General features: G+C 48.1%; 1 protein-coding gene and 1 non-coding gene across 2 annotated transcripts; one reads left to right on the top strand and one right to left on the bottom strand.

Annotated features, from left to right (window-relative positions):
* Nucleotides 1-4,186: 4,186 nt before the first annotated feature.
* LOC119173820 (uncharacterized) lies at nt 4,187-25,322 on the bottom strand. Its single transcript, XM_075895664.1, has 4 exons — nt 25,110-25,322; nt 10,046-10,083; nt 6,854-9,331; nt 4,187-5,147 (listed from the first exon to the last, which is right to left on the bottom strand). The coding sequence occupies exons 1-4, from the start codon at nt 25,210-25,212 to the stop codon at nt 4,560-4,562; spliced, it is 3,207 nt and encodes a 1,068-aa protein (XP_075751779.1). The 5' UTR covers nt 25,213-25,322; the 3' UTR covers nt 4,187-4,559.
* TRNAT-CGU (transfer RNA threonine (anticodon CGU)) lies at nt 21,128-21,199 on the top strand. The gene has a single exon. It is a non-coding gene; the product is annotated as a tRNA-Thr (tRNA).
* Nucleotides 25,323-27,119: the final 1,797 nt, after the last annotated feature.

The raw sequence follows: 27,119 nt of genomic DNA, 5'->3' as shown, positions 1-27,119 counted from the left end.
ACTAGTTTATTATAGCGCTATTTCCAGGACACGTACTGCTGATTGGTGTCCTTGTGCTTCCAGTTCCTACAAGAAACTTCTAATGCATAATAATAATATCTGGGGTATTATTTCCCAAAACCACAGTATGACTGTGAGGAACAGCGTTGTCGAGGGCTCCCGAAATTTTGACCATCTGGTGTTCAGTGCACTGACATCGCACATTAAACAGTCCTTTAGCATTTCGCCTCAATCGAACTCGCGACCTTTGGCTCAGCAGCCAAGCACTCTAACAGCTACACCACCGCAGCCTAATAAGCTTCTACTTCATAAAAAAACAAAACAAAAGAAGGGGGATTTTATAGGGACCTTAAAACGGTTTTTTGAAGTCTTGTGAGTGTTTAGGCTAGATCATCATCAAACCATTCGCACCACAAATTTAGTGACACGCTGTGTACCAAGGCCCTCTGCCTGGCCTACTAAACTCATCAGCCACGCTGGCATCACTAGCTATCGCAGGGCTCTCATGAGTGCGCTCCACGATTTGAGCTTTAGCCAGTCTAGACCTCAAAGATCGCATGAAGACAGGTAGTGCACAGACTTGGAGGTCATCACACAGTGCGCCTTCTGGCAGCATGGACCCCGTCTGGCAACAGAGACAAAGATCGAGGAGTGGTTCATATCTACTCAGACAGGTGCCGCCATCCTACCAGCTGATCTTACTTCCATGCATTCTACAGCCCATGACAGCCAAGCAAACCAGCAGCCACATTGACGTCTAATGGCCAGAGCATGTCGCTCTATGAATGGGCGGTTGAAAACGCGTTTGGGCGAGCCGCAGCGATTTGCACCCGTCTGAAGCAATTCCCAGCTTTAAACCATTTTAATAAGTTACGTAGTTTATGCAGAGAGCTCAAATTGGTCTCCAAATGACCCTTAGGACTGGGTCTACTGGCCCAATCTGTTGGTACAAAATCACCAAGACCGTCGACGGCACCACACAAAATTTCTCCTACAACCTCGAAAACAAAACAAAACCTGCTCATTATTGGAAAAGTATTTCTTCAACTATCACTGTGATTGTCGCCACTACTGTTTCATTTTTGCGAAGCGTGGAGACATAAAGAAGAAGCTTGACCGAACTCATGGGTGACGACGGCGGGCAAGCAGAGGCGGGAGGGTGGCGTTTTCGGGATGAAGTGCTTAGTTTGTTTTGAGAGATTCCACACTGTAAAATACTACATTGGTTTAGATTTTGTCTACTCTAGGGCATAGCAGGAATAAATTTCCCAATTTTGTCATTTCATGACTACAGGGTCATGATGACCTAACTTGATGTCATGTCTGTAAATCAATAAATACTTACACCACTGAATAATTTTTTGTTTGTAATCTTGTGAGGCCCTTACTTTAAGTAGACTACATACTAAAGACGTCTCTGACAAAAATGAAAATTCCTGGGCTGAAAGAGTTAAAAGGCCTTCTGAGCGCCCAGTGGTCAAAATTTAGTTGCGGTGTTGCAGTTGGGCACGAATCTACCATGAACACATCGTCGCCAGAGTTTTTCGAAACAGTGTCGTAATAGTGGAGTTTTACATGCGTTTGATCACACAAACAAGGCCTGCGTTCATTTAGCTTTTTCCTTCGCTATGTTTCGTTTGTCGGCTGCCTCTTCTCCTGGCCGAGTGTTCCTCCTCACCACGCGAGGACGAAAAGCGGTGAGCGGACAAACAGGCATTGCGATGACGAAAATGTTGACGTCACATAGAAAGCTGAGGGTTGTCGAAAGGGCCGGAGAAAAAGGGATCGTTTCTCGGGATGTGTGGGGCGCCCGTGGCTCGTAGCGCTCCCGTGTTTGGCACTGTTAATTATGAAGTCATTCTGAATGGATGCACGAGTTCAAATTTTAACTCAATCGTTGTGTTTTAGGGGCCCTTTAAGACAGATGTCTCCAACGCGTGGCCCGTCTACCTCTCGCTAGCGGCCCGCGGCATCACAAGGAATGAAGTTCTTGCGACTTTGCTAAATGGTATGCACATTATTTTCTCGGTTATTGCGATCATTAACGCTTTGTTCGGGGGAACTTCAAAGACGGGACTGGTCCAAGCGTTTAGGAGCATGCTCATGAAGCTTCCTATGCTCGCGCCTTGTCCTCTGTCGGCGGCGCGTACACTAGCTCTCATTGCTCCTGCTAGAGGCGCCGCTGTGCTCTCTCGCATAAGGTCCCTAGATGAAACATGTTTCATCTAGGGACCTTACTCTCGCATGAAGCCCCTAGAACTTCTTTTTAGGGTCTTTACGAAGTTTTAGGAGGCTTTACTCTCGCAGCTGCGCCCTTCGGTCAGTCACGCAAGCAGAGCCGCCTGCTGTAGTTAGGTGAGTGCTTCATTTATTCTCGCTGGAAGCTCACTTTGTGAATACTCTTCGTTACCGCTCTGCAGCGTGGACACCCCGGAGCAAGGGCGTCGGCAGGATTTTGCCTTGGGGGGGTTCACAACCGTGTTGCATCACGGCTGGGGGAGGGTGCGCTCGTGTCTTTGGCACCCCACTGCCGATGCCCATGCCCCAAAAGACCAATGCTTCAACACGACTGGCTCGCAACGCAGCAGCAGCTCGGGCTCGCCGCCAAGACCTCGCGGCACGGCTTGCGGTGAGAGCCACGAAGACCCAAGCGAACAGGTCTCGCCGTGTGTGTGGCTTCTCAGTGCGATCGCACGCGCGGACACTTCGTAGCTTTCCGTGGCGACCCCAGTAACTCCCGAGCGCGCTTTGTTCAAATCAGCCAATGGCGTGGAACTTGGGTGTGTGGCGTAATGATTTTTGAATATAGCATAATTTGTCGAAACAAGAAAAAGCGATTTTCAGCCAGCTTTAATATTTTATCGTAAATTAGGCCGCGTGCTGCGCTATAATATTTGGCTCGCGTGTTCTCAGGATCCCTCGACTACCCGTCGACAGCGTTTTCTGACCATATAAGCGATTGATAAAACGCGATCGATTCTCCCCATTGCGATTCGTAAGCGCGGTAGTGGGGCTACTGCGTAATGTTAGCAGGCTATGGAGCGCTGCGCCGTTACGTGGCGACAATCCGTGTCAGGAAAAGCATCTGATCCCAACGCCACCCATGCTTTATGTCGGCTATTGGCCAATAACATGTCATCTGCTGTTCGACGTCACACAGCTGGCGCTGGCAGCTCTGGAGAGTGAGGCTTATTTATCAAAAGAAGGTGTCTGAGAAAATTATAGCTTAATTCGCACTGTCCGTTAAACTTATTGCCGCGAACGACTGCAAAGCTTGGCTGCGCTGTTCATAGCAGTGTGTTGTGTCCGCACGATGTGTTTTTTCGTGCCCGACGAGTGGTTTCTGCGCCGTTTAATAGTAAGCAAATAGGAACTTTGTTTCCGTAACTCTGCTTACACATCCAGTCGCCATGTGTGTCCTGGTGTCTGTTTTGACTGCACAGACCCGTTTAGGGAGATTTCGTTGACGGGACTCGCTGGCACACTTACTCTGGAAGTATAAACATACGCTTTTACGTGAAATGGAACGGGAGCGTGATACATAATTAAATACATCTTTATTAAACAAAAACGCTAAAAAATAAGGACATCTCTCACTCAAGTAAAAAAATGAGGTCAGAAAAGTGCTGTTATGTACAGAGTAAAAAAAAACAAGAAAGTGTAAAGATGGTCTACGATCCTGAACCCTGCCCAGCAGTAGACGGACCGCAGATGTGTCAATCCGGCAGTGTTAATGCTCACGGAGTCGGCTTGGCGGCCGGGCTTACTTGCTTCACCTTGTCATCTCGTAGCGGCCTTGGCCAGCCACACAAGCACCGGGTTAAGTGAGTGTGCACACACGGATCCCTTTCAGTCTTGCACCCCCCCAACCACCCCCACCTCTCCCCACCCACTCGCCAACTTTGCGTATGTCCCATCCCTCCTCTATTCTTTGTATGTAGCCCGTGCCGCTTTTCAATGTACCCTTATCTCCGGTCTACAGTTCTGGCACTGTGTATTTGAAGATTTTCACTCGCGTCGCTGGTGTGCCGTAAGTGCGGTCCTGTACACCAATGTTCCCTAAGAGTAACCATGCCTTGTGCAGCTTTCAGTACTATCCTATCACTTGAGGATAATTTTTTTTTGTTTGAGGCAAGCTCTAAGGAAGCGAGTTCAGAGTATTCCAATCACTTAATGGCATTACATATCGTTTAACAACACTTCATCTCCCAGTTAGGCATCCTCGGCACGCACAACGAACGGTTCAACCGAAAATCTTCTTGTGAGAACTACGTGGTGGGTGCGAAATGTGGACCGGAAAATACAGTACTTCGACCTCTGTTGCATATTGCACGACCCATCTGTAGAGAGTCAGCCCGTTTTGCTCTGCACATTGGAGTCCATACACGGGGAGCGACGTTACGCCAACCATAGCATATGCGCGGGACTCTTGCCGAGTTGGCATGTTGGAGGTCTAGCCGCTTCGTCCCGTCTTTGCGGGGCTTTTTGTGCGCTGTTTTCTAGTGGCCGCGTCTTTCCTCCGCCTTGGTTCGCTTAGCTGGGGCGACGTTGCTGGGTGCTCACTCCGCGCTAGATTTGGCGTCAGGCGACTGCGTCGTGGACGATTCTTTGCTCCGTTGTCGCGTCTGTCCTCCGGCCACAGTGGACCCTCGGATCTTCACCAGCTTTCGCGCCCGCACGACTTTCTGGCCTCCTGCTTGGAAGGTCACAGTAGAGTTCTGCAGCTTGCCCCTGCCGAGGCCCAACGTGTACTCCGTAGACTGTCCTCCTCCGCTGCCGGTGAAAGGCGGCAGCGTGTGGGCCTTTGTGCCGGCGGCGATGCTGAAGCTGACGGAACTGCTGTAGCTGGGTGGTGGAGGAGCCCGAGTCGTGGATAGCGGCTGGTGGGCCGCGCTCGCCGGAGGCGACAATGGTCGATGCTGCGGCTGCTGCGTTTCGCTGGGCCACCTGTACACGGGGTAGCCGACGTCTTCCGTCAGGCTCTGCAATGAGGAGTCCTTGACGGTCTGCTGCGTTGTCTTGGTCCGCTGTGGCGGACAGGACACATCGTGCCACCATTTGCACATCAGCGACTGCTGGCTGAAAGCGGTGCCGTTGGGACACAGGAGCGTCTGCAGGGAACCAGCGGTCGTGCAGTGGTGGTACACCTGAAAGTTTGAGAATGCGGGGAAAAAATTGTAATGTACTACACTCGTGCTTGATTTGTTCAGGAGCATCTAAATAATGTTGACTTCGTAACCAATGCACTATTCACCCGTGATCTCTGTACACAGGGAAAGTGTTATATACCGTAGCAAAGTGACGTGTCCTTTCACAGCTTCCATTCGCGCTTTTTAGTCTAACATGAGGAACACTCGCAGAGAAAGTCCGGACAGGACATCACTATGCAGTACGTATGAACCAACTCGCCCAAGAAGTTTCACTACTGATTACACGTCTTTCCTACAACGGCAATGAAGCAGAGCCTGCAACTAGTTACTGATACCAGCATTTTGTTTGAAAATGAGGCTATTGAGGGCTCACACTAATAAGCGTTCCCTGAAATGGTTGGCTCTACAAAATAGGGCAGTAAGAATACCTGTCTTGCTCGCTTCCTTATATTGTGCTTATTTGTACAGTGTATGCGATTTAATATTGGAACTCGGTTCTGATGTTGAAAATTAGGTGCGCTAAAGTATGAAAGCGACTTAAACCGCACATACGTATCAAGGCGGTCTGACCCGATAACTGTTTAGTCATTGAGACATGAGACACATCGCTTTTGTGGAGTGTTCTGTATCGGGTTAAGCCACGAGTTAAACCACGACCATGAGTAGCCTTACCAAAGCGAAGCTCTAGAATTAACTTAATTGTTTGGTGTCTTCGACGTAGGTCCTCTAAATTAGAAGTTAACGAAACATATGACAAAATTTGTTCGGAGAAATTGCCAGGTTGCATAAGAAAAAGGTAGTTCATTCTTAAATTGATTTACACTGAACTGTATGAAAATGTTCTCAGGAAAACATTTTGCGTGTCAAGCTGCCTAATATATTTGATATTGTCATGTCTTGCATATGAGGTCACACAATCTATGCTGAAGTTCGCGACCGGGTTTGATCTCCCACCACGTTGGTCGCATTTCTATTACGGCAATACGCTGGAGGCTCGTGTACTGTGAAATTTGAGAGCCCGTTAAACAATACCGGATGGTCGATATTTCCTGAACCCTCCCTTGTGGCTGTTCTCATAATCTTATGGTAGTTTTTGCATTTAAAACCTCAGCTATCATCATCATTATGACTATAATCACTGCTTCAATTCTGGAAAGCAACAAGACTGTGCTACTTTTTAGTGAACATCGACGCTTCACATTGCTTATTTATTCCTAGCATTTTCCTCACTTCGCATTCACCCAGCACGGTGTAGCCAACAGGCCCCTCTGTTGCTGCCACTAAAGACCAAGGGCTGTTCAAGTCCACAGTTTCTTTATGGTGCAACTGCACACTATTGTTTTTTTTTCTTGTTTTCTATTTCATAACCTGTGATTTGTTGTATTTCCTTCAATGCCATCATTTTGCGGTGTTCATATTGTACCCACCCCCTCCGCAACACTCTCTGGGTACTGAGTGTATACTAATGAATAACTGCCATGCCTTTTATCTCTACCCCACCTGTAATCCTATTTAAATACAATGGTCACATATTCAGTGTTTACAAGAACATTCAGGGCTGCCGAGACTCAGCCTCTTGCTTCTGATATTAAGCTTTGTTATTTGTTAGTTAATATTTTACAGCAAAGCTTTGCGATCTATAATGTTACGACGTTTTTTCTGCATAACGCTCCCGTGAATAGAGCAAGTCATGGGATTCGTACCTGACATCTGTGCTCGGTGCTGGCGTAGTATCCGGGCACCTTGTCGTGGCAACTGAAAGACGTCTCGGGGATCTTCGTCAGTGCCGGGTACTCCTGCGCCGAGTTGCTCACCAAGGGCGTAGGGTAGCCCGGGTCGTACGGCAGCTCGCTCAGCAGACCGTCCGACGCAGAGGAGTACTTCCGCCTGGCATACTGGGAGACGTGAGTGGTGCGTCTCTGTGCCGCATCTCCGGCAACCGATGACGAGGATGGCGCTGGTGTTATCTGTTGCCGGTAGTAAGTGTAGGTAGACGGCGTCCTCCTGGCGTGGTTAGAAGACGATGAGGACGGTTTCGTTTTGTGGCGCGATTGCTGCCGCGGTCTGTCCAGTTCGTAGAATGGAGATGTTGCACTGAAACTCGTCTTTCCCAAGTTTCCAATCTTCGGCTTGCTGTTCGGCAAACCGAACGATGCGGAGCTTTGCTGAGTGACAACTTCGTAAGGAACCTTCGGCGCCAGGTATTGGGAGGTCGGTCGGTGATCGTTGTACACTACAGGCACCGGTGTCGACGTTTCGGCCGAATTAGGTGGCAGCCGTTTGTTAAGCGCCGTCGGCTGGTAGTAGGTGTTCGTCGCCGGGCTAGAACGCGAATTCGGAGAAGCTCTGTTCGGCTGGTTCCTAGGAAGAGCGATGATGACCAGCTTGCTCTTGTTCTGGTCATTACCGGGACCATAGTTGTACGTACCGGGGTTGTACTGCGGCTCCCCTCCGAATTGCTGGTACGGACCTCCGGTGTTTATTGTGCTGGAGAAGACTTCCTTGCTCGTGCCGTCCATGGGATTCCTGACGAGAATGCGAATAGCAGTTGGCTGTGCGTAGCTTTGTGACGCGTCGACGGGGTGGTAAGTGGGCTGAATTCTGTTATCAGGAGAATCCAAGCCATTGGGTGGCCTCATGTACGTAACTGGCATAAAGGATTGGGCAGCGACATGTCCTCCATGTCTGCCGGGCCCCTCCTGCTCGAAAGAATCGGTGAGAGGACCCGCCTCCTTCTGCTGCTTCTCCTGTAGACCATCAGTTCTTGGTGGCAATATCACGTACGACTGTCCTCTGGGACTTATAAGGACGCGATTGCTGGTTGCCTTGTCGAGGGTCTCTTCAGCTACTTGATCAATGTTTGATTGGATTGGAACGATGAGCGCTTGCACGTACTTTTCGCGATTTTGGGGCGCCTTGTTGGGCAGGTGGAAGACTATGGGTTGCATGTCCTTGTTAGACGACGGCTGTGGCGAAGACTCGAGCTTATTTGGGAAGAAACTCGAGGCCTCGTGACGGTCCCTGAGTGGCGTGATGGCGTCGATGTGCGGTGAGAGGACCATCTTAGACTCGTCGAGGAGCCCCGAGAAGTCTTGGTGCCTCTGGGGCATGAGACTGAAGTCGTGTATCACGCTGCCGGGTGAACCCGTGTAAAACCCCGGCGAACTCGTGGTCCTCGGATTGCTCCTCTGTTCTGATGTCATTAGTGTGTCGAAGCGGCTGCTGTCCGGGTGAAAAAAGCGTCCCGCGTTGGTGCTGTACCGCAGAACGTTTCTCGGTCCCGTATTGATGTCGTGCATGAAGCTACCGGACGGCTTGGGCACCTCATCCTCGAAGCCGCCACCGCCGCCCCGCATACCGTAAGGCCGCGACTCGGGCATGTCCTCGATGTAAGTTACGGGCCTCTTGCGACTTGGGTAGGCCGATTCGTCCTGCTCGTCGTTGTCATCGCCGAGTGGTGGCCTCCGGCCGCGGAAGCGGTATGGCTTGCGGCCGCGCACCACTATGGGCCTAGTCGAGTCGTCTTCCTCGCTGGACACGTCTTCTTCGATGACGATGGGACGCCGCCGTTTGCCGTGGTGCTTGCGGCCGCGTATGATAATGGGCGTCTCGTCTTCAATCTCACCGGACTCGTAGTTTCCGTCGCTGCCCTGCGGCTGCTTCTCCGCGAACAGCACGTTGGGCCCCGGCCCGGGCCTCTTGTTGGTCTTGGGAGGTGGTGGCGGAGGTGGCCGCGGGCTCGGAGGAGGTGGGAGTACGGCGAAAGGCGACGATGGCAGCGGCATGCCAGGCATCATACCCGGTCGTGGGTAGTACGGTGGTCTCATTGGGTGGAAGCCGGCCATGTGATTGGGCATCAGATACATCGGAAATTGTGGTGGTGGTGGGTGACCCATGGGCCTCATCGAAGTGGGTGCCGGAAGCCTGGGCATGCCGAAAGGTGCCATGGAGGACGGGTAAAGGTGGCTCGCCTGGGGAGCGCTGGCGCCGCCCTGCATCGGCGGCGTGGCGTACTGCTTCAAGAGGAGCTTGTGCAACGTCGGCATTCCCGGTTGCGCGCCGTTCTGGAGGAAGTTGGTCAGGTCCGTCTCCATGTTCTGGCCATTCTGAAGCGGCTTCGTCGGGTCCTTGCGGAAGAAGGGTAGCCGCAGCCGACCGGAGAGCCTCGGAAGCTTGATGAGCTGCGCAGTGATATGAGCGCACAGATGAGAATTTTTGTTGCTTTGAAGTACTGAATGCTGGGTAAACTCGTTATCAAAATACAGTTGTTTGCGCTCTTGTCGTGTGTTCCAGCCTCTATCTCATGTTGCTTGCACTGTTTAGCCATTGAAAAGCCAAGAGAATTGGTTTACTGTTTTTCGGTCTTCAAGAACATGCACCGAGGAAATTTCCGCACCATTAAGTGCACTGGATTGTCGGTACCTTTACTCTCAAGTGTGCAAAGAAACGCAATGTGGGTCTCAGGTTTAGACGAGTATTACTCGAGCCGAGCGTGCGCTGTGACAGGTGTGACGGCAAACAGCCTCTTCCTATGGAGAGAGAGGGAAGCGCAGCTTTAGCCGCGCGACCCCCTTCTCTCTTGGGAAAGGGCGCGGTGCGCGTCATTAATTTAATACACGCGCTGACGCGCTGCAACGCGCACGTCTGGTCAGGCCTTAAGCGATCGAACATCGGCGCTAGGGACGTGACGAAAATTCTATTCGCTTGCTCTCTCCGCTACAGTTCCCGAAGTCCCCGGCAAGAAAGTTCTGACTCAAAGCTTTGTAAACTCGATTATCGAAAACAGTTCGTGACGCGTGTTCCGTCAAAATCTGTTGCTTTCCGCGTGGTTTCGACCCGCTTCGCCGTGATAAAATGTCCAGTCCCAAGACGGGGAACGACTCCGTTCTGCTTACCTGTGCTTCTGCGCCATTCGGTAACCACAGGAGGGGACCTGCGTGGACAGTGAAAAAGGAACTACGCGTCACAACTTGCTCGAGGAGGTAAAGCATAGTAAGGTAATGTATACACTACACATCGAGGAGGTAAAGCATAGTAAGGTAATGTATACACTACACATACCCAATGGCCACAGTTTGTAGCGTTTTCGTTTCTTTGTGGTGCCCGTGCGCCTTTAGTGTATACATCGATGACTCGTACTCGACGTAGCTTCCCGATATCAAAGCGTGAACCCAAAGATCCTCAGACAGCAGGAAGGGAAGGCCAACGGCACGCTGGCGCGCGTTTGCAGTGACCGTCTCGCCGTCGCTAGGCATCCCGTCCGGCTTTCGTCTCTGCGCGTTCCACTTTTTTGCTTCGGATCATAAACTTGTCCCACTTTTTCTTCCTAACTGTCCGAGAGTTGTGCGTACTTGCACGCTCAAACGAGTTGTACAGAGCTTTTATAGCGGCCGCCCGTCAACGCGTGCGCATGTTTCCAACAGAGAGAGAGAGAGAGAAAAGGCAGCAGCCGGCAGAAAAAAGCATGGCAAAGGCTCGTCACAGTCGTGTTTCGCTTTATAAGAAGCGGCGTCGTGCATCATTTTGTTATAGAAGCGGCGATACCCTCAATAGCGCGTAGCCTTGGCGCGTAGTATAAGTGCGAGTACATGCGTATTGCGCGGCTGAGCCGCACCGCCATTCCAATGGGCATTCACGGTTACGTCGTGAGAAGACGCTTATTCTCTCTCGCTGCAGCTATGCGCCCGGTTCGTTCTCGGCTTCTTTCGAGAGCATGGCATCTATATTGCACAACTCTGCCGGTGGGCTTGTTTGCGGGGCGCTCGAAAGGAAGTTTCAGTGCACTTGAAATGACCTGGCTGTGTAGGTGCGCGCGCCACTGCTCGCGGAGTAATGTGTGGTGCGCGCCGTGCTTCAAAAAAAAAAAAAAAACGACTGCACGTTCTTAAAGAGTTAAAAGAAAAGTGGCAATCACGAAGTCTAATTTGTAGGGGCCGTTCGGCGTGTAGCTGTCCATTCCGTGAACTTGACTTCCCCTGGTTAAGCGGCTCACTTACGGAATCTGCGCGGACTGCTTCGTGAGGTGATAGCGGCGCGAGTTAGAATTTATACACTGTCGTAACTCGGGGTGCTGCGTCGTATCCTACCGCTGCCTCCCAGTTGTCGCGATCCCACCGCTGCCACCAGTTGTCGCGATCCCACCGCTGCCACCAGTTGTCGTAACTCGGGGTGCTGCGTCGTATCCTACCGCTGCCTCCCAGTTGTCGCGATCCCACCGCTGCCACCAGTTGTTGCGGCTCGGGGTGCTGAGTCGTATCCCACACCTTCCACACCGAGCCGCAACAACTGGTGGCAGCGGTGGGATACGACTCAGCACCCCGAGCCGCAACAACACGTATAGAACGAAGAACGTGGTGCAACAGTTGGTCGCTTCGAAGCGCTCTACGAGAACCACTTGTAAACCTAACTCCCCGTGGTGGTCTCGAGTTGTGCACGACTACCGACCCGAAGGTGGCGGGGTAGTGCTCCTGCCGCGGCGGCCGCATCTCGATGGTGGCAAGACACAAGAGGCTCGTTTGTTTAGATTTTAGATTTAGTAACAGACTGACAGACAGACACAGAACTTTATTGAGGTCCTGAGGGACACTACCTCAAGGAGGTAGAGCAGCGGGCCGCTACCACGTCGAAACGCGTAGGTCGAGCCTCACCGCCGCATCGTGGTGCCTCTGGACAGCCCAGAGTTGGTGTGCAAGTTAACAGGTAAAAAAAAAATAACGTGGAAATTTTCGGAGCGGCGTATCTCATAATAATATCGTGATTTTGGGACGTAAAACCCCAACAGTTGTTATTAAGAGCGAAGGTCTGAAAGCTCGCGCAAATGCGTACGGCGTGGCGCGAGACGAGCGACGAATGGTCCGCGCTTCTACCGGGGTTGCCACATCAATTCCTGCACGCTAGTTTTGGCGCTGGAGTTTGGATATTCTCGCATGGTTTGTGACGGGCCGTGGTTCGACTCCACATTGTCTACGCCAAGAAAAGACCTAGCATCAGCCAAGAAGGCCGCGTTGAGCTTCTAAGATCAACCATATATTCGCTGTTTCTTATTATTACTTCTAAGCCGTTCAAAAAAGGGCCAGAAATGTTGCAATTTGTCATGCACTTACTACGACGATGATTCAAAATCTCTGGCAGCCAATGTAGTTCCCCCTAGGGACCAATATCGCACCAAATTTTCGACCCTTTACGACTTAAAAACGCCATTTCCTGCTGCATGCCTGCAACTTTCCTTCTAAATTTCGTTAATATATATACTGGGGCTTTAGTTGCGAAACCGCGATATAATTATGAGGTATTGTAATGAAGGGAATCCACATTAATTCTGGCCGTCTGGAGATCGATTAACGTGGGCCTAAATATAGGTGTGTAGCATCCCCCCTCTTTTTTTTTCTCACGTAGAAGTGCGGGCATCGTGGCGTCCAGGAATTCAACCCGAGTCCTCGAACTTTTAAGAATAGCACGTTAGCTGCTGAGCAATCAATACCATGGTGGACAATACCATGGTTTATCCGTAGGGCCTGTTTCCCTGCATAGTTTGATTACGTTCCCTGAGCTATCCTTTCTATCCATATTTTTCACTATAACAAACAATAATCCATCTTTATAGAACATGGCATGGGGTACAGCAAAAAACTCAAATAAGACACACCACACTTCAATCTGAACTTTATTGCACTGTAATACTCATGAAGCTGTCTCAGGCTGTGTAGAAAAGCTCACTTAATGTTGAATTTAGTAAAGTTCTGTTGAAGGTCGACGTTTATCTCTGTTTTGCTTGCTGCCACCGCTTCTACTGCACGCACACACACACTCACAAACACACACAACAAGCAAGCAAGCGCGTGTGGGTGTTCGTTCCTTTATTGTTTACGTTTGGCTTAGCGTTCCAAAAGCTGCTTCATTATACTTTCGGTTTAGGCCTTGTCGTGTTACTCTCGCAGTCCCAACCCGCCCTTCTGTTTTTTATACAACATGGCTTAGATTAAACGCGCTTCAACCCTGCTTCAATGCTCTGAATATTGTAATCACGAATTATTGTTATTTTTTTTGGGGGGGGGGGGGCTGTCGCACTTTATATTGTTTTCTTTTTGCGCGTGTTTGATTCTTAATTACAGCGCTAGATATTGGCGTACGGTTCAACCTTAATATCTTCATCACAATGTTCAGCAGGGATCGGGGTCCCTCGTAGTTCTGACGTGTTAACTAAATAATTGATAATTAATAAATATAATATTCATTAACATTTAGAAATATGACTGCTCAAGTGCTGCAGAGCGGATCTTAGAGCATTGCTCGTCTTGGTTGATAGCTTACGATGAAGAAAACCTGGCTGACTAACGTAAAAAAAAAAAAACGACGTTCGCTGTGGTGGTGTAGCGGTTAGGTATACTCGGCTGCTGATTCGAAGGCCACGGGTTCGATCCCTGCGGAGGTGGTCGTATTTCGATGGAGGCGAAAGTGCTGTAGGCCCGTGTGCTCAGATTTGGGTGCACGTTATAGAAGCCCGGGTAGTCGAAATTTCCGGAGCCCTCCACTGCGGCGTCTCTCATATTGATATGGTGGTTTTGGCACGTTAAGCCCCACGTATCAATCAAATCAATGGGTGGTATGCATAACCGTCACAGTAGCCCTTGAAAAGGAAACAAGACTTCTTGTTCCGGTGATATAACGGAGCGCATCAGCGATATCACCCTGGACGTTGCCGCATCCCCACACAACCGGCGACGCGCGTAAACGCTGCTCGCCGAGCCTGATCCGCGCGCGCATCACGATCGCATTAAATACGCGCCCTCCCGGCGAAAAGGTCGTCGTCGTGAGACCCGGCAATCGCCACGCGATAATCCGTCAGCGGAACGAGATTCGGCAGTGGGAAAAAGCCCGTCGGATGCGTAATACGTGCACGGCGTGCAAAGCTAAACGAAACAGAACCGCGCGCGCCGGCCGTGCATCGTAGGCCTCTACGCGGGGCTTATAGTGCGTCGTGTGTATAGCAGCGCCGCCTCCGACGATTCACGAAAGCGCGCAGCCGGGCCTAATGAGTGCAGCCCTCGCTGTCTTCCCGCACGGGAAACCGGGCGTGCCGACTCGAAACGCAGCGTCGATTAACGCCGCCTAGTCGGATGCGCAGTCAAGGAAGGAAAGAAAAACATGGCCGGAGGAAGGAAGTCCTGAAGTGAGGCGCCAATCAGACCTTGACACTGGACCGTTTGCCGGGAACGGCCCGCTGTTCATGTGTGTTTGTGTGTCGACGCGCTTGGGGGCGCCGCGAGCGAGGAAGGAGCGTGCAAGGCCACTGATCTGCTGCTGGCCTTTGACTTCCCATTTCAATGCCGAAGTCGACGACGCCCAGCGCTCAGCGCCGAGCGTGAAGCGCGCCTCGATTCGCGTATGGGGTGTTTTACGAGGGCGAGTGCGAATTACGCGCCATTCAACGGCCCGCCGTCAATCTCTGCTTTGTTTCGGTACTTCACTTCGTCCTGCGCATGTGCGCTCTGTGGTGCGTTTACACTTTCGGGTGATGAGCGCGAAGGACAGAGACTAAATGAGAAGAGACGCGCGCACGCTCACCTTTATATTGAAGAGTATGGACTGTGCTGGTAGATTGAAATCTCTGTGTGATCAACCCATTTTATACTAGAGTTACTGTATACGCTACCTTAAAGGTAGCATATACAGTAACTCTATTTTATACTCGCGTGCTGCTCCACCTGTTGGCGGAACAGGTACGTTCGTCGGGCATTTGTGCCGTTGGTATCGGTTTCCGTCGTAGACCTCGCAATCTCGAGGGAAACAAATTCAATATTCAATTTGATAGCCGCCGTCATCAACTAAAACCTATATAGCTAGATAGTCCTAGTTTGTTTCTTGTATTAAGCACGTCTTAATCAAATGGATTGTTGCGCGTATTTCCCCCTATTAAACGAGCACGATCTTCATGCAAATTTTCGAAAGCATACGCAAATTTGTCTGCTCAAATTTACGCTTGTTCCTATAAATGTGTCGCTATAGTAACGTAGACATGTCCAATATAATTTCTTCGAAACTTAGCGAAAAAAAAAAAGAAGGGACAATAATGTCACAAGCACTATTATGTTCCGTATGCGGTCCTATGCTGGTGAGTGAAGATAATAATAATAACCATTTTTAATTCCTTAAAAAAAGCGGGGTGGGGGAGAAGCTTGTACAAGCGGTGTAAAGTTAAACAAACAAAAATTCTGGCAAGGTATTTTCTTGGCGCAGACAAAGTAGAGTCGAGCCACATTCATTCACAGACCATGCCAAAATGTCAAAAACTCCAAAGCCAGAACTAATGTGCAAAGCGGGTCCCAGGTAGAATAATACCCCTGTCACACGGGCACCTGTGAAGACCGTTTAACTCCCTCGTTCTTACGACAATGAAGATGCGGTCCGTGTCACACGGCCACCCTTACGCAAACGAAGATAAACGGAGCATTTCGCAAAGGACGTTCAACGATCTCCCTTCGCAGAGAAACGAGGTACTCTCGACCCCAGCAGTCTAGAGGTCAGAGAACAATTTCGAGCACTAAGTGGCCGCAGTGAAAAAATAATACATTTTGGCAATATTAAACGTTCTTTCGTTGTAGTACTCATTCACAACGGGTGTCTGCATATATTTACGCCCGCCAGAGTTCACTTACTCTCAACACTGATGCCCTACACACCATGCCCCGCGAGTCGGGCCGGTCGGCGCCAGCCGATCAACGTCATTACCAGCGCATTTTCGTACCACTTCCTCACGTCGTCCGCTGTGTCACTCATGGCTGAAGAACACAAATTGTGCGCCCACAAGGCAAGGAAGCATAATAACTTTCGTACCGGTACCGGGCATATACACAGCAGCAAAACAACTAAAAGCACAATGTGGCCAGCGTCACTAGCAGCATCGCTACATTTAGCAAATGCGTTTTTATATGAAATTATTTTTAATGTTGTTCGAGGTATAGCGCATCCAGGACGGGACAGAGAAGAAAACACAGAACACATACACGGCGCTAACTTTCAACAATGCGGTTTAATCCGAGAAACAGCAATACTTATACCCATACATGGCGCGCCACAACCACGTGCTAGAACCAGAAGACTGATCTACTGCAACTCATGCGACATTCAAATAATGCAATTATTTCAATGATAATTATATCGATGGCTTGCTTATACACGCGTCCCCAAACTTAGCAATGAATTTTGCTTCTATGATGAGCCTTGTCATTTGGTTAGTGCTTCTTCCGATTATGCTGGTGCGATTAAAGAGGGGTTGGCACCCGCATTCTTTGCAGTGAATTGCAAAGAATGCGGGTGCCAACCCCTCTTTAATCGCACCAGCGTAATCGGAAGAAGCACTAACCAAATGACAAGGCTCATCATAGAAGCAAAATTCATTGCTAAGTTTGGGGACGCGTGTATAAGCAAGCCGTCGATATAATTATCATTGAAATAATTGCATTATTTGAATGTCGCATGAGTTGCAGTAGATCAGTCTTCTGGTTCTAGCACGTGGTTGTGGCACGCCATGTATGGGTATAAGTATTGCTGTTTCTCGGATTAAACCGCATTGTTGAAAGTTAGCGCCGTGTATGTGTTCTGTGTTTTCTTCTCTGTCCCGTACTGGATGCGCTATACCTCGAACAACATGAATAACCAACAAGCCCGCCGTGCAACCTTATCTTTAATGTTTTTTTAGTCGCATACCTACTTAACAGTGCTTTTTGTAAAAACAGCATAAAAAGGATTCACAAAAAATCAATAGAGATGAAATTAGAATACTTTTTCGAAGATGAAACAGCGCCAGCTGAGCCTCCTCGCGGCAACTGTTACAACCTTGTCATTGCCGTGTGACACTGCCACAACTCCTTCTCCGTCGAACCCCCTAAGGGATATTTACGTTAACGGTGTTTAACGGAGTTTGGTGGTGGCCGTGTGACAGGGGTATAAGCGTGCCTTTCGTCGCTCGTGCTCGGCTCGTGCCATACCGGGAAACTAGGCGCGGACTGTGTCCGTTGGTGGGCGCGGCTGATAACCGACGTTTTACCTTGACCTTTAAAAGCGAAGCTCTCAAAAATGATGGATTGATATGTGAGGTTTAACATCCCAAAACCACCATATGATTATGAGAGACGCCGTAGTAGAGGGCTCCGGAAATTTTGACCACCTGGGGTTCTTTAACGTGCACCCAAATCTCAGCCAACGGGCCTCCACCAAAAATGCAGCCGCCGCAGCCGGCCGGGATTTGATCCCGCGACCTGCGGGTCAGCAGCCCATCTAAAGCATGCTATCTTTACAACCCGCAATGATAGAACGCTGGTTATTACACGTCCAAGCCCATTCACATTAGTCCAGCAAGCGATCCACGTAAATGGGCAACCTTGTTTCGGCTGGTTACGTAAGCGTGTTTCAACGGTCGCAGTTAGCCGTGGCACTTGGAGAGAAATATAGCTGTATGTTGAGAAATCCGAATATGGGCGTGCCCCCATCTATTAAAAAAAAATGCTGATTGCTATAAAACGCGCCGAAATTCCAGTAGTGGTCAGCCTTTTCTTTCTTTTTATCAACAAGGAAATCAACTCTCCTCGCAGTGAGCAGCCAAAAGCGCGAGTAAATCTTAATAAAAGCATCTACAGCATCCAGTTGGTGTGTTGCATCTTGGGTAATCGCGCTTTTTACTGTACAGAGACGGATTAAATAGTTGTTAGTCTGCGCTCTGCGTTTGTGGTGTATTCAGTCCGTCCCTGTCCGATAAAAAAGCGCGATCACCCAAGAATAAATCTCGATGCATGCAAAAGTGGGATATTTCGAAACTATGCAAAACGGTGCCCGCACAGTGACCCTGTGACAAATATTCTTATTAGGCACTTGTTCCTCTTTTCTTAAAATGCGACTTTAAAAAGCCTGCCCCTCATTCAGAAGCCCATTTGAACTACGGACTATATACAGCACGGCAAAGAAATATGAAGGAAAGCGCACTTTCGAACTGGGTCTCAGCAGCGGCCAATTATCGTCTATTTATGCGGCTGAAAGACAACATGCAAAACAACTGAAGATGCAACGCGGTCGTTCCTTTCCCAGAATGAGAAAATAAATGAAAGCGGAGAAAGGAGATGGGACGACAGAGTGGTTTCGCCGGTCCCCTTTCTCGTCGTCGTCTCGTCTTGCCTGCAGCGGTAGACAGTGAACTCGCTTTCTTTTTTTTTCCCCAGTGAACGGAGTTTCTAGCGTAGCTGCCGTCGCTGTGACCCACACGGTGACATAAACGACACAAAAGCGCTGTACTGAACTGCATCTACGGCGGGCGACGAATGTGAATGGCGTTATGCTCACTTACGCTCACAGCCTTTTCTTTCTTTCTTTCTTTCTTTCTTTCTTTCTTTCTTTCTTTCTTTCTTTCTTTCTTTCTTTCTTTCTTTCTTTCTTTCTTTCTTTCTTTCTTTCTTTCTTTCTTTCTTTCTTTCACGTCGCTTGTTTCCACTTTGGCTATGCGTCGTCTCGCACTCGTATATACATACACTTGTTTACGCGGCGCGTCCTGTTCGCATGCGCCGAGTTGGTTCTCGCGTCGTGCGCGTGCATATGGAAAGCCGTAGCTCGTCCCGAATTCTTAAAAATGAGAGCATTTCGCAGACGTTCTTGTTTTCCACGATATGCACTGAACTTCACGCGTCGTGAGAAAGAGGGCAGCGGCGCGCCCCGTGTTGCCTACCGCGTTCAGTTTAGTATAGAGTGCCGTTGGCCGCCCATTTTGGCATAGAATGATTCCCAGTTTTCGTCTGTCATTTCAGCTTCGCCCTCCCTTCTTGTCGATTTTTTTTTGGCGGCTTAAGGAAAAAAATTAGCTTCAACCACCAGCTACATTCGTGCTTTTAAGATGCACGAATACAATACACATGATTGGTACTGCGCCCATAGGTGTTTTTATAGCATATTTTGTTTATTGCAGGCGAGAATGGCATTTTCGTCAAAGTAGGACATTGTTTGCAGCTCGTGAGAACGAAGTTAATCTAGTCAGGTTCATCCTCCATTCCCGTAACGTCACGTGCACTCAGTGTAGATTAGCTAATCGATCGATTGATTGATCGCGTTGGAAGACGCACATAGAAAAAGAGAGAGGGAGAGAGAGAACAAACGAAGAAAGGAAGGCGAAAAAAAAAAAGACGTATGTACACGATTACTATGTCGCTGTAGGAATAATTATTTAGTTTCATTCGACATACTGATACTTTTCTCAGCAAGCTTATAGTAAAAGCACATAGGCAGTGCATGCACGTACATATCTTTACACATAGAATACGCGCACACATGCACACACTAAACACGTCGAGATTTACATGTGCTGATGCCCACATACGCTATAATATCACGAGTGTCGCAAACGCGTGTTACAAGAAACTGCGTCGAACTGATTGCATAACAACAGTCCTTTCGAAATCGTCCACAACGAATGCGCCAAGATACACACATATGTTGATCAATCATCGAAAGCCGTATGAAACGTTACGTAAGCGCTTATTGTTTGTTTTGTATTGATCTCGAGGGATGATCCTCGCTGTTTTGAAATGAATATTTTGGCAGTCTTTTTTGCAACGAGCAAGCAAAAAACGTGAAATAACTGCGTTACACGAGACAGTAAAGACCGTAACGCAGAGCTATGTAAACAAACAAAAACAAACAAACAAAAACAAACAAACAAACAAAAACACATTGCTGTACGCTTCTCTGTACCTCCGACATAGTGCATTTGATGTTTCTGTGTAATAAGATATGACATCGAAATGTCACGTAACCGGGTGGAAAATAACAGAGCTTATGGGAGCTTGCTGATTGACGCGTTTAAAAGCAAACAGCAAAACAGACTAAACAGATTGCGTGATACGATATGCTGGGATTTTCTTGTTTCTTATTTCGAAAGGCTGCCCTTAGGCTATATAATAATTTGTGGTGTCAAAAATACGCATGCAAGTTCGCCTCACGTATGAAGTATAACAGTGAATGGCAGAACGATCCATGAACCCATTGGTCGAAGTCGAGTGGTTTGCCAGCCGTGATGAATTTAGCACGGAGCCGGCTAATACTTCGTATGCTCCGTATGCATCGTGATTTTGCATCGAAGTGTCATATGGCTATAGGCGAAAGCAAAATTCGTCCGCGTTATGTACACAAAAGCTCCTAGCGCCTGCGGGCCCCAGAAGTCGCGCCAATTCTATATTCACCACTGTTCTAATAACACTCGTTGTTGGGATAGTTGCTGCATTGCATTAAGAAATTATATCCAGCCAAAAAAATGAAAGTACACCGGAAGTCGAGAAATGAGCCGCTTTCCTGTCTTTTTCGTTTCTTGTGTACGTTCATTTTATTGGCTGGATATCATTTCTTGATGTAATCACCACTGGTTCACTAAACAGGAAAAAAGGAAACACTCGAGCAGCGGCAAACACGAGATGAGATTTCTGGGCAGACGTAAGCAGTAATGGAGAAAAACTTTATCGAACTGTGGGGCCGCACGTTTTAGCTTCTTTAGCCAATCATCTGTGCAATATATATATATATATATATATATATATATATATATATATATATATATATATATATATATATATATATAAGTGAGACAAGTGTATACCTAAGGGCTCGTTTTTCCGTGTTTTGACTCAATATTAATGAGAAGAATGTATAGGGTGTGTTATTGGAACCAATGTACTGTAAACAAGAAGAAAGAAAAGTTCTAATAAGAAGAAAGAAAACATATTCATTAACGAGGGTCTCGTACTGGCAGACTTGGTGCCGTTAGGTTGTATATGAGGGACTATTGGTCAGCTGCCAGCTCGTAATAAGTTCACGTGCTACGTGACACCATACAGGCTCATAAAAAGAGTGTACCACACTCGCCGCCATGGCTACAGGTGGCGCTGACTGACATTCCCACGTTTGAATTCACATATAAACCCAATAGAGTGGCTGCGGGGATAGCCGCCGTGATAGCTCAGTGGTAGAGCATCGAACGCGTTATTCGGAGGTCGTAGGTTCGATTCCTGCTCACGGCAAGTTATTTTTCACCCAGTTTTCTTTCTCCATATTTACATTGCATTGGTTCTAATAACTTCCCCTATACATTCCTTGCCTGTTACATCTCGTAAATATATATTATGCTTCAGTGTTTTATTTCTGTGAGCGGTACTTATAGCCCTGAGAACTATGCTTCATAGTACAGCAGCGTAACAGGCTGCTTCGCTAGTGGGCGAGCATTGCCATTGTGTATGTTAGGCATTACACATTCATTACGGTGTTCTGATGACCTGCACTAAAAATAAGGATGTGTGTTTGTCACAGTATTTATAGTTTCAGAGTGCCGCTACACTGTGACGGAAGGTTCACTACACTTGCACAACAGTTTCAGATGTGCAGAATCAGACTATGTACCCCTGAAGCAATCTACACTTCTACGAAGAGAGCTCTTGTAACGACACTTTGTGTAGAGGACTTCTCTCCGTTTATGCTCACAACAGAAGCTGCCTGAAATGGCTTTTGCAAATTGAAACGAAAATGCGGCTCATATGCTTGACAGAAATAAACAAGATATACGTAATGGGGCATGCAACTCAAAGAATAAACATCACAGTTTTCTGTACCAAAGGGAATTTTTCTGCATTCCAATATACCGCGTGCCGCACACTGCGACTCCGCCCGGAAAAAAAGTTTGACATATTCTTGCGGTGTTGTTGATGCAGTGGCACAGTCGGTAGCTAACACCATTGATAGCCTGAGAAACAGTAAGCGCTTCTGTATTAAATATGTACAATGCGAAGAAATAGAAGAAACACCGCAATATTGTCTGTGCACTGGTGAATGCGGCAGCATTAGAGTACTGTCTCAATTATGCCTGTTTCTTCATGTCGGAGGAAGTGATTATCACATGTTGATGATATGTGGGGTTTAACGTCCAAAAACCACCATGTGATTATGAGAGAAATTGTGGTGGAGGGAGAACCCCAGGGAAACCACCTGGGGTTCTTTAAAGCGCCCGAAAATCTGAGCACACGGGCCCACAGCATTTTCGCCTCCATCGAAAATAGTTATCGCATGTTTGGCACCTTCTTGTAGAAATTTCGTGTATATGCGTCGATGCGATGCGTTTACTTTCGTTTTGGTTACTCGGAGTGAATTTACTTTCGTTTTGGTAACTCGGAGTGAATGCTTTTTCTCGATGGAATGCGTTTACTTTTCTACTGGTTACTCAGAATAAATGCACGTTATTCTAATATGCCTTGAAAGATGCAGGAAAGCATTGGAAAAAAGATGGCTATTGAACAAGAAGATATTGTAACGTGTTTTCCTTCAATTTTACCGTCATTTGTACAAAAAAAGGTGGGAGGGTAAGGGGTAATTTATATATATACTAGTAAGTAACAAGAAAAATGAGTACGTAAATGATGTCATCGAAATGTTTTCGCATACGTCCATAATTTCTTTTAGTTGTTTCCTTCTAACTCACTTAGTAACAAGTGATATGATGAAGACTGCTGTCGTTAATAAAGTTTTCTTCAGGTGTTATGCTGCGCTGGTTTCGCCGCGTGGTTGCAAATGTAAGCGGGCTTGATTCATGAATTCGGTGCGTTTCGTGCCACAATTTTCCGCCAAAGAACCACGAACTAGGCTGATCGGTCCAGTTACATCCTAATATAGGACAGTGCTACGTTACCGTGAAGCGCCCAATTTAATTCTCTGCCAGTGTAGCTCATTGTTCCGTTCTTTTCTCCCCGAAAAATTGCTATATCAGTGCTAACGACCTTGTGGAGTGAAGACATTTGTGTGTTGGTTTCAGATCGGACAGTAGACAGTACAACACGCACGACGCGAATGCGTTGTGCCAGATATTGCTGACTAGGTATTTTTTTGCAATAAGCACATTCTGTTGATGAACTTACGTCTCGCGAACACAAGTCACGAGATATTGCGTAAATAATCTGGCCTTCGACAACGTAAATACTTATTCAATTGCTCGTGTGTGGAACTTGTAAAGGAAGCTTACCACGCTGCTTTGAAGCAATGTGGCGAAGGACGCTTCCCCGACTTTGAAAGAATGGTCGTGCGCGGTGAATAATACTTCACGTTCCCGTTACGTCAAGTAAAGACCCAAGAAGTGCTCTCTTAGACCATTTTAACTATTGCATGTTGAGTTTAGCGCGTTTACGGCAAAAATATTGGCCAGTTTTTTATTTTTTATTTTATGGGAGCATTCGTGGTAAAACACGAAGTTAAGCATGCGGCGTTATTCGTGTCATTTGCATCAGGTATTCGAGCTGGCCAATGCTGAAACGCTAACCTCGATATAGCGTAAACAACGCAAAGCTTACGGAGCGCGCCAAGTACCAACGTAAGCAGTGCCCTACTTAGCAGGTCATGTTACGCTCGCGATAACAGTATGCTTCTGACATGTCTTCGTGACCACTTGACCCCTTCACCGTCCTTTTATCGAGAAGTCTCCATAAGGAGTTGCTGGCAGATGTCAGAGTAGAATCATAAGAAAGACGGGCATCCACTTCTCTTTATGATGGTCGATGGCACACGCTGCATCTGAACCGAGTTATTCGCTGCAGCGATGTTTGGCGCGCCAAGTCCACAAGGTGTCACTCTTGCAAGAGGAACAATGTCGGACTATGAAAATTCGCAGCCATTCGGCTCTAATCTGCGAGTACATTTCTTCCTTGTGAGTCGGCAGTCAAGCTCAGTAGCACTTGGGTTGCAGTCGTGCTTTGCGTTTACGGATATGTTCAAGTGCTATGGCGTTGTTCTGAGCAGCAGTGCCGCAACTTACACTAGTTACCAAAAAGCATCCCAAGTGCCTCACTATATTGCACTCACGTACCTTAAAACTCTAGCTGCTGACGTCAACGGTAATATATCCGGCCTGTCAACTAGCGGGAGTCATTACAAAAAACAAACAAATAATTGCTCTAGTTCACAGATGCTAGCATCCAGGTTAGGCCAGTCGGTGGCGGTGACATCAGTGATCAATGTCGCACCTCCATAAGTGACTGAGTAGAAGAGTGAGCGCTGCTCCACGTTTTACATATGATGAAGAGCAAAGGCGTTGGTAGTCCAGTGCTGTCGGCGTGACTGATTGGACGCAGACCACGCGTTCGTATTGTGACTCCAGCTAGTCGATTGCAAACGAAACTGCCCTGCGCACATATCTTAATCCGTGCACGCCGGGAAACACAGTCCTGTAATATCACATTCAAGAGCTTCGCCGCAATACCAGGTATCTATGGTTACGCATGTTAAAATGTGAGAACTAAGGTCGCAAGAGCAGAACTTGCTCGTACGGAACTGTTTCTCAGCTAAAGTTTCACGTTGTTGCGAACGTGGGAACGTAGAATGGTCGAACTGCCATGCACCGTAATGGGTCCAATCGCTTGTATTCTTCCAAATTCAGACACAGAGGCAAGTCCTTAGGACCGAAATATTTCAAAATTATTTTGACTTTTGCGGAATTTTCTACAAAGCGCGCCATACTTCCAATACACAGGCTTAATTCTTCCCTTTTCTTCCTCTTACAAATGAAATTTTAATTGAAGTAAGCCTGCCTGCTATTCGTTCAGAAGCTACAGAAGTGCAGTGGCAAACGTATAATTTAGTCAGCCTAGTTGGACTATGGCGGGGCTTTCGTTAAACTATTTAATCACTTTTTTGTTTATCACTCCTTTTTCATCACCAAGTTCGTCAAAATGATTGAGACAGTCGAAGCCGGGACCACGTGCGAGCGGGACGCCACACTAGGTACGTCCCCGTCGACCCACTGCGGGGGTCTGCGCCCAACGGACGATCCTTGAGAGGTCGCGGTTGCCGTCTCCGCAGAATTTACCCGCTCGCAACCCGTGGTCCGAGCGACGCAGGATTCGTCTCTCGAACCCACGAGGTTCTCTCGAAGGACTAAGAGCACATGGCACTCACCGATGAAGAGTAACAGGGTCGCAGCCCGGGTTCCGTGCCGGAGCATTAGCAGGGTTCGCAGCCGCCTGGGAGGCTGCTGCTGCTGGCGATGGTTGTGGCGCATGGCTGACGGCTGGACCGACACTGGCGGCGGTCGAGTGGCCGTGCGCGCCTCGCGAGGGCGCCCGGGATGATGAGGCGGTCGTCTGTCCCGCTGACACGCTTTTTTTCTGGAAAGAGAAGCGCCATGTTTTGCTCTTCTGTTTTTCTTTTTGTCGCGAACCGCCGCTGCTCCGCAGCCTCACACCGTCCTACCCTCCTCTTCTCGTGCACCCCCACTTCACCGCTCCGTCCTCCCTTCCTCACCGCTCTCTCCTCACCCATTCCTCTCCCTGTTTCACCAGGCCGATCGCCGCCGCATGCGAACACCATTCCGTTGCAAATGCGAGCGCGCGCGTATAAGACGGGAGTGCACCACCGCTTTGAGAAAAAAAAACAAGAGAAGTATGTTCGCGGCGCTTCTTTCTCCGCGCATCTTTTTCCATCGGTCTGTGACTAAGAAGCACCTCTTCCCTCCGCCTCCTCGCCGGCCGAGAACTGCTGTGGAACGCGGACTTCGGCTGCTGGGAGGGGCGGCGGCTTTTTTAAAGCACGCAACAACCGTTTCGCGAGGAAAAAGTCGCGCGTCGTCGCTGACCCTGCGCTGTATCGCTTAGTTCTCTCTTTCGCGTCTTTGCCGCGTAATCCGCCTAGGGATGAAAATTCCACGCGCCAAGCCCAGTACTCGCAATGCCATTTCACTTTTAGGCTACTGGTGCAACGTCTCTGTTTTATTTTTTAGAAGAATAGGACATTGACGGGGGGGTTCTGTGAAAGTTGTTTCAATGAAATCGTGGGGTTGCAGCTGACTACTTGTTTGGAAAAATTCAGTGAGAGTCTGTGTGGGCCAATCACTGTTAATAATAATAATAATAATAATAATAATAATAATAATAATAATAATAATAATAATAATAATAATAATAATAATAATAATAATAATATGTGTGGTTTTACGTCCCAAATCAACGCTATGATTATGGCGGACGCCACATTCGAGGGCTCCGAAACTTTTGACCAGCTGGTGTTGTTTCATTTTTTAACGTGCACTGAAATTGCCCAGTACACAGGCCTCTATACCGGTGAGCCTCCATTTAAATGCGACCGCCGCGGCCGGAGTCGAACCCGTGACCTTCGAGTTTAGCAGCCGAGCACCTATTTATAGCCACTTATCCAGTTGGATGCTTTCGTAGCATTTGCAGCACCTAATCTACGTAGAATCATGCGCCATCTTTGTCGACTGCTATACGACCGCGAAGTTCGCCCACTATTCATACTATCAATCAGGTAATAGAGAAATGCTCAGAATATAACCAACCAATATACATAGCCTTCATAGATTACGAGAAGGCGTTTGATTCAGTAGAAATATCAGCCGTCATGCAGACACTGCGGAATCAGGGCGTCGATGAAGTATATATAAACATCCTCGAAGAAATCTACAGGGGATCAACTGCTACCATAGTGCTTCATAAAGAAAGCAACCGAATACCAATCAAGAAGGGTGTAAGGCAGGGGGACACAATCTCCCCAATGCTATTTACCGCGTGCTTACAGGAGGTTTTCAGAAGCCTAGAATGGGAACAGTTAGGGATAAGAGTTAATGGAGAGTACCTTAGTAACCTGCGCTTCGCCGATGACATTGCATTGCTGAGTAACTCAGGGGACGAATTGCAACTCATGATTACGGAGTTAAACAAGGAGAGCAGAAAGGTGGGTCTTAAAATGAATCTGCAGAAAACGAAAGTAATGTACAACAACCTCGGAAAAGAGCAGCGCTTCGAGATAGGTAATAGTGCACTTCAAGTTGTAAAAGACTATGTCTACTTAGGGCAGGTAATAACCGTGGAGCCGAACCGCGAGATTGAAGTAACTAGAAGAATAAGAATGGGGTGGAGCACATTTGACAAGCACTCTCAAATTATGACCGGT

This window comes from Rhipicephalus microplus, chromosome 5 (assembly GCF_043290135.1).
Source record: "Rhipicephalus microplus isolate Deutch F79 chromosome 5, USDA_Rmic, whole genome shotgun sequence".
Lineage (NCBI taxonomy): Eukaryota > Metazoa > Arthropoda > Arachnida > Ixodida > Ixodidae > Rhipicephalus > Rhipicephalus microplus.
This window is presented reverse-complemented; position numbering and strand designations above follow the sequence as displayed.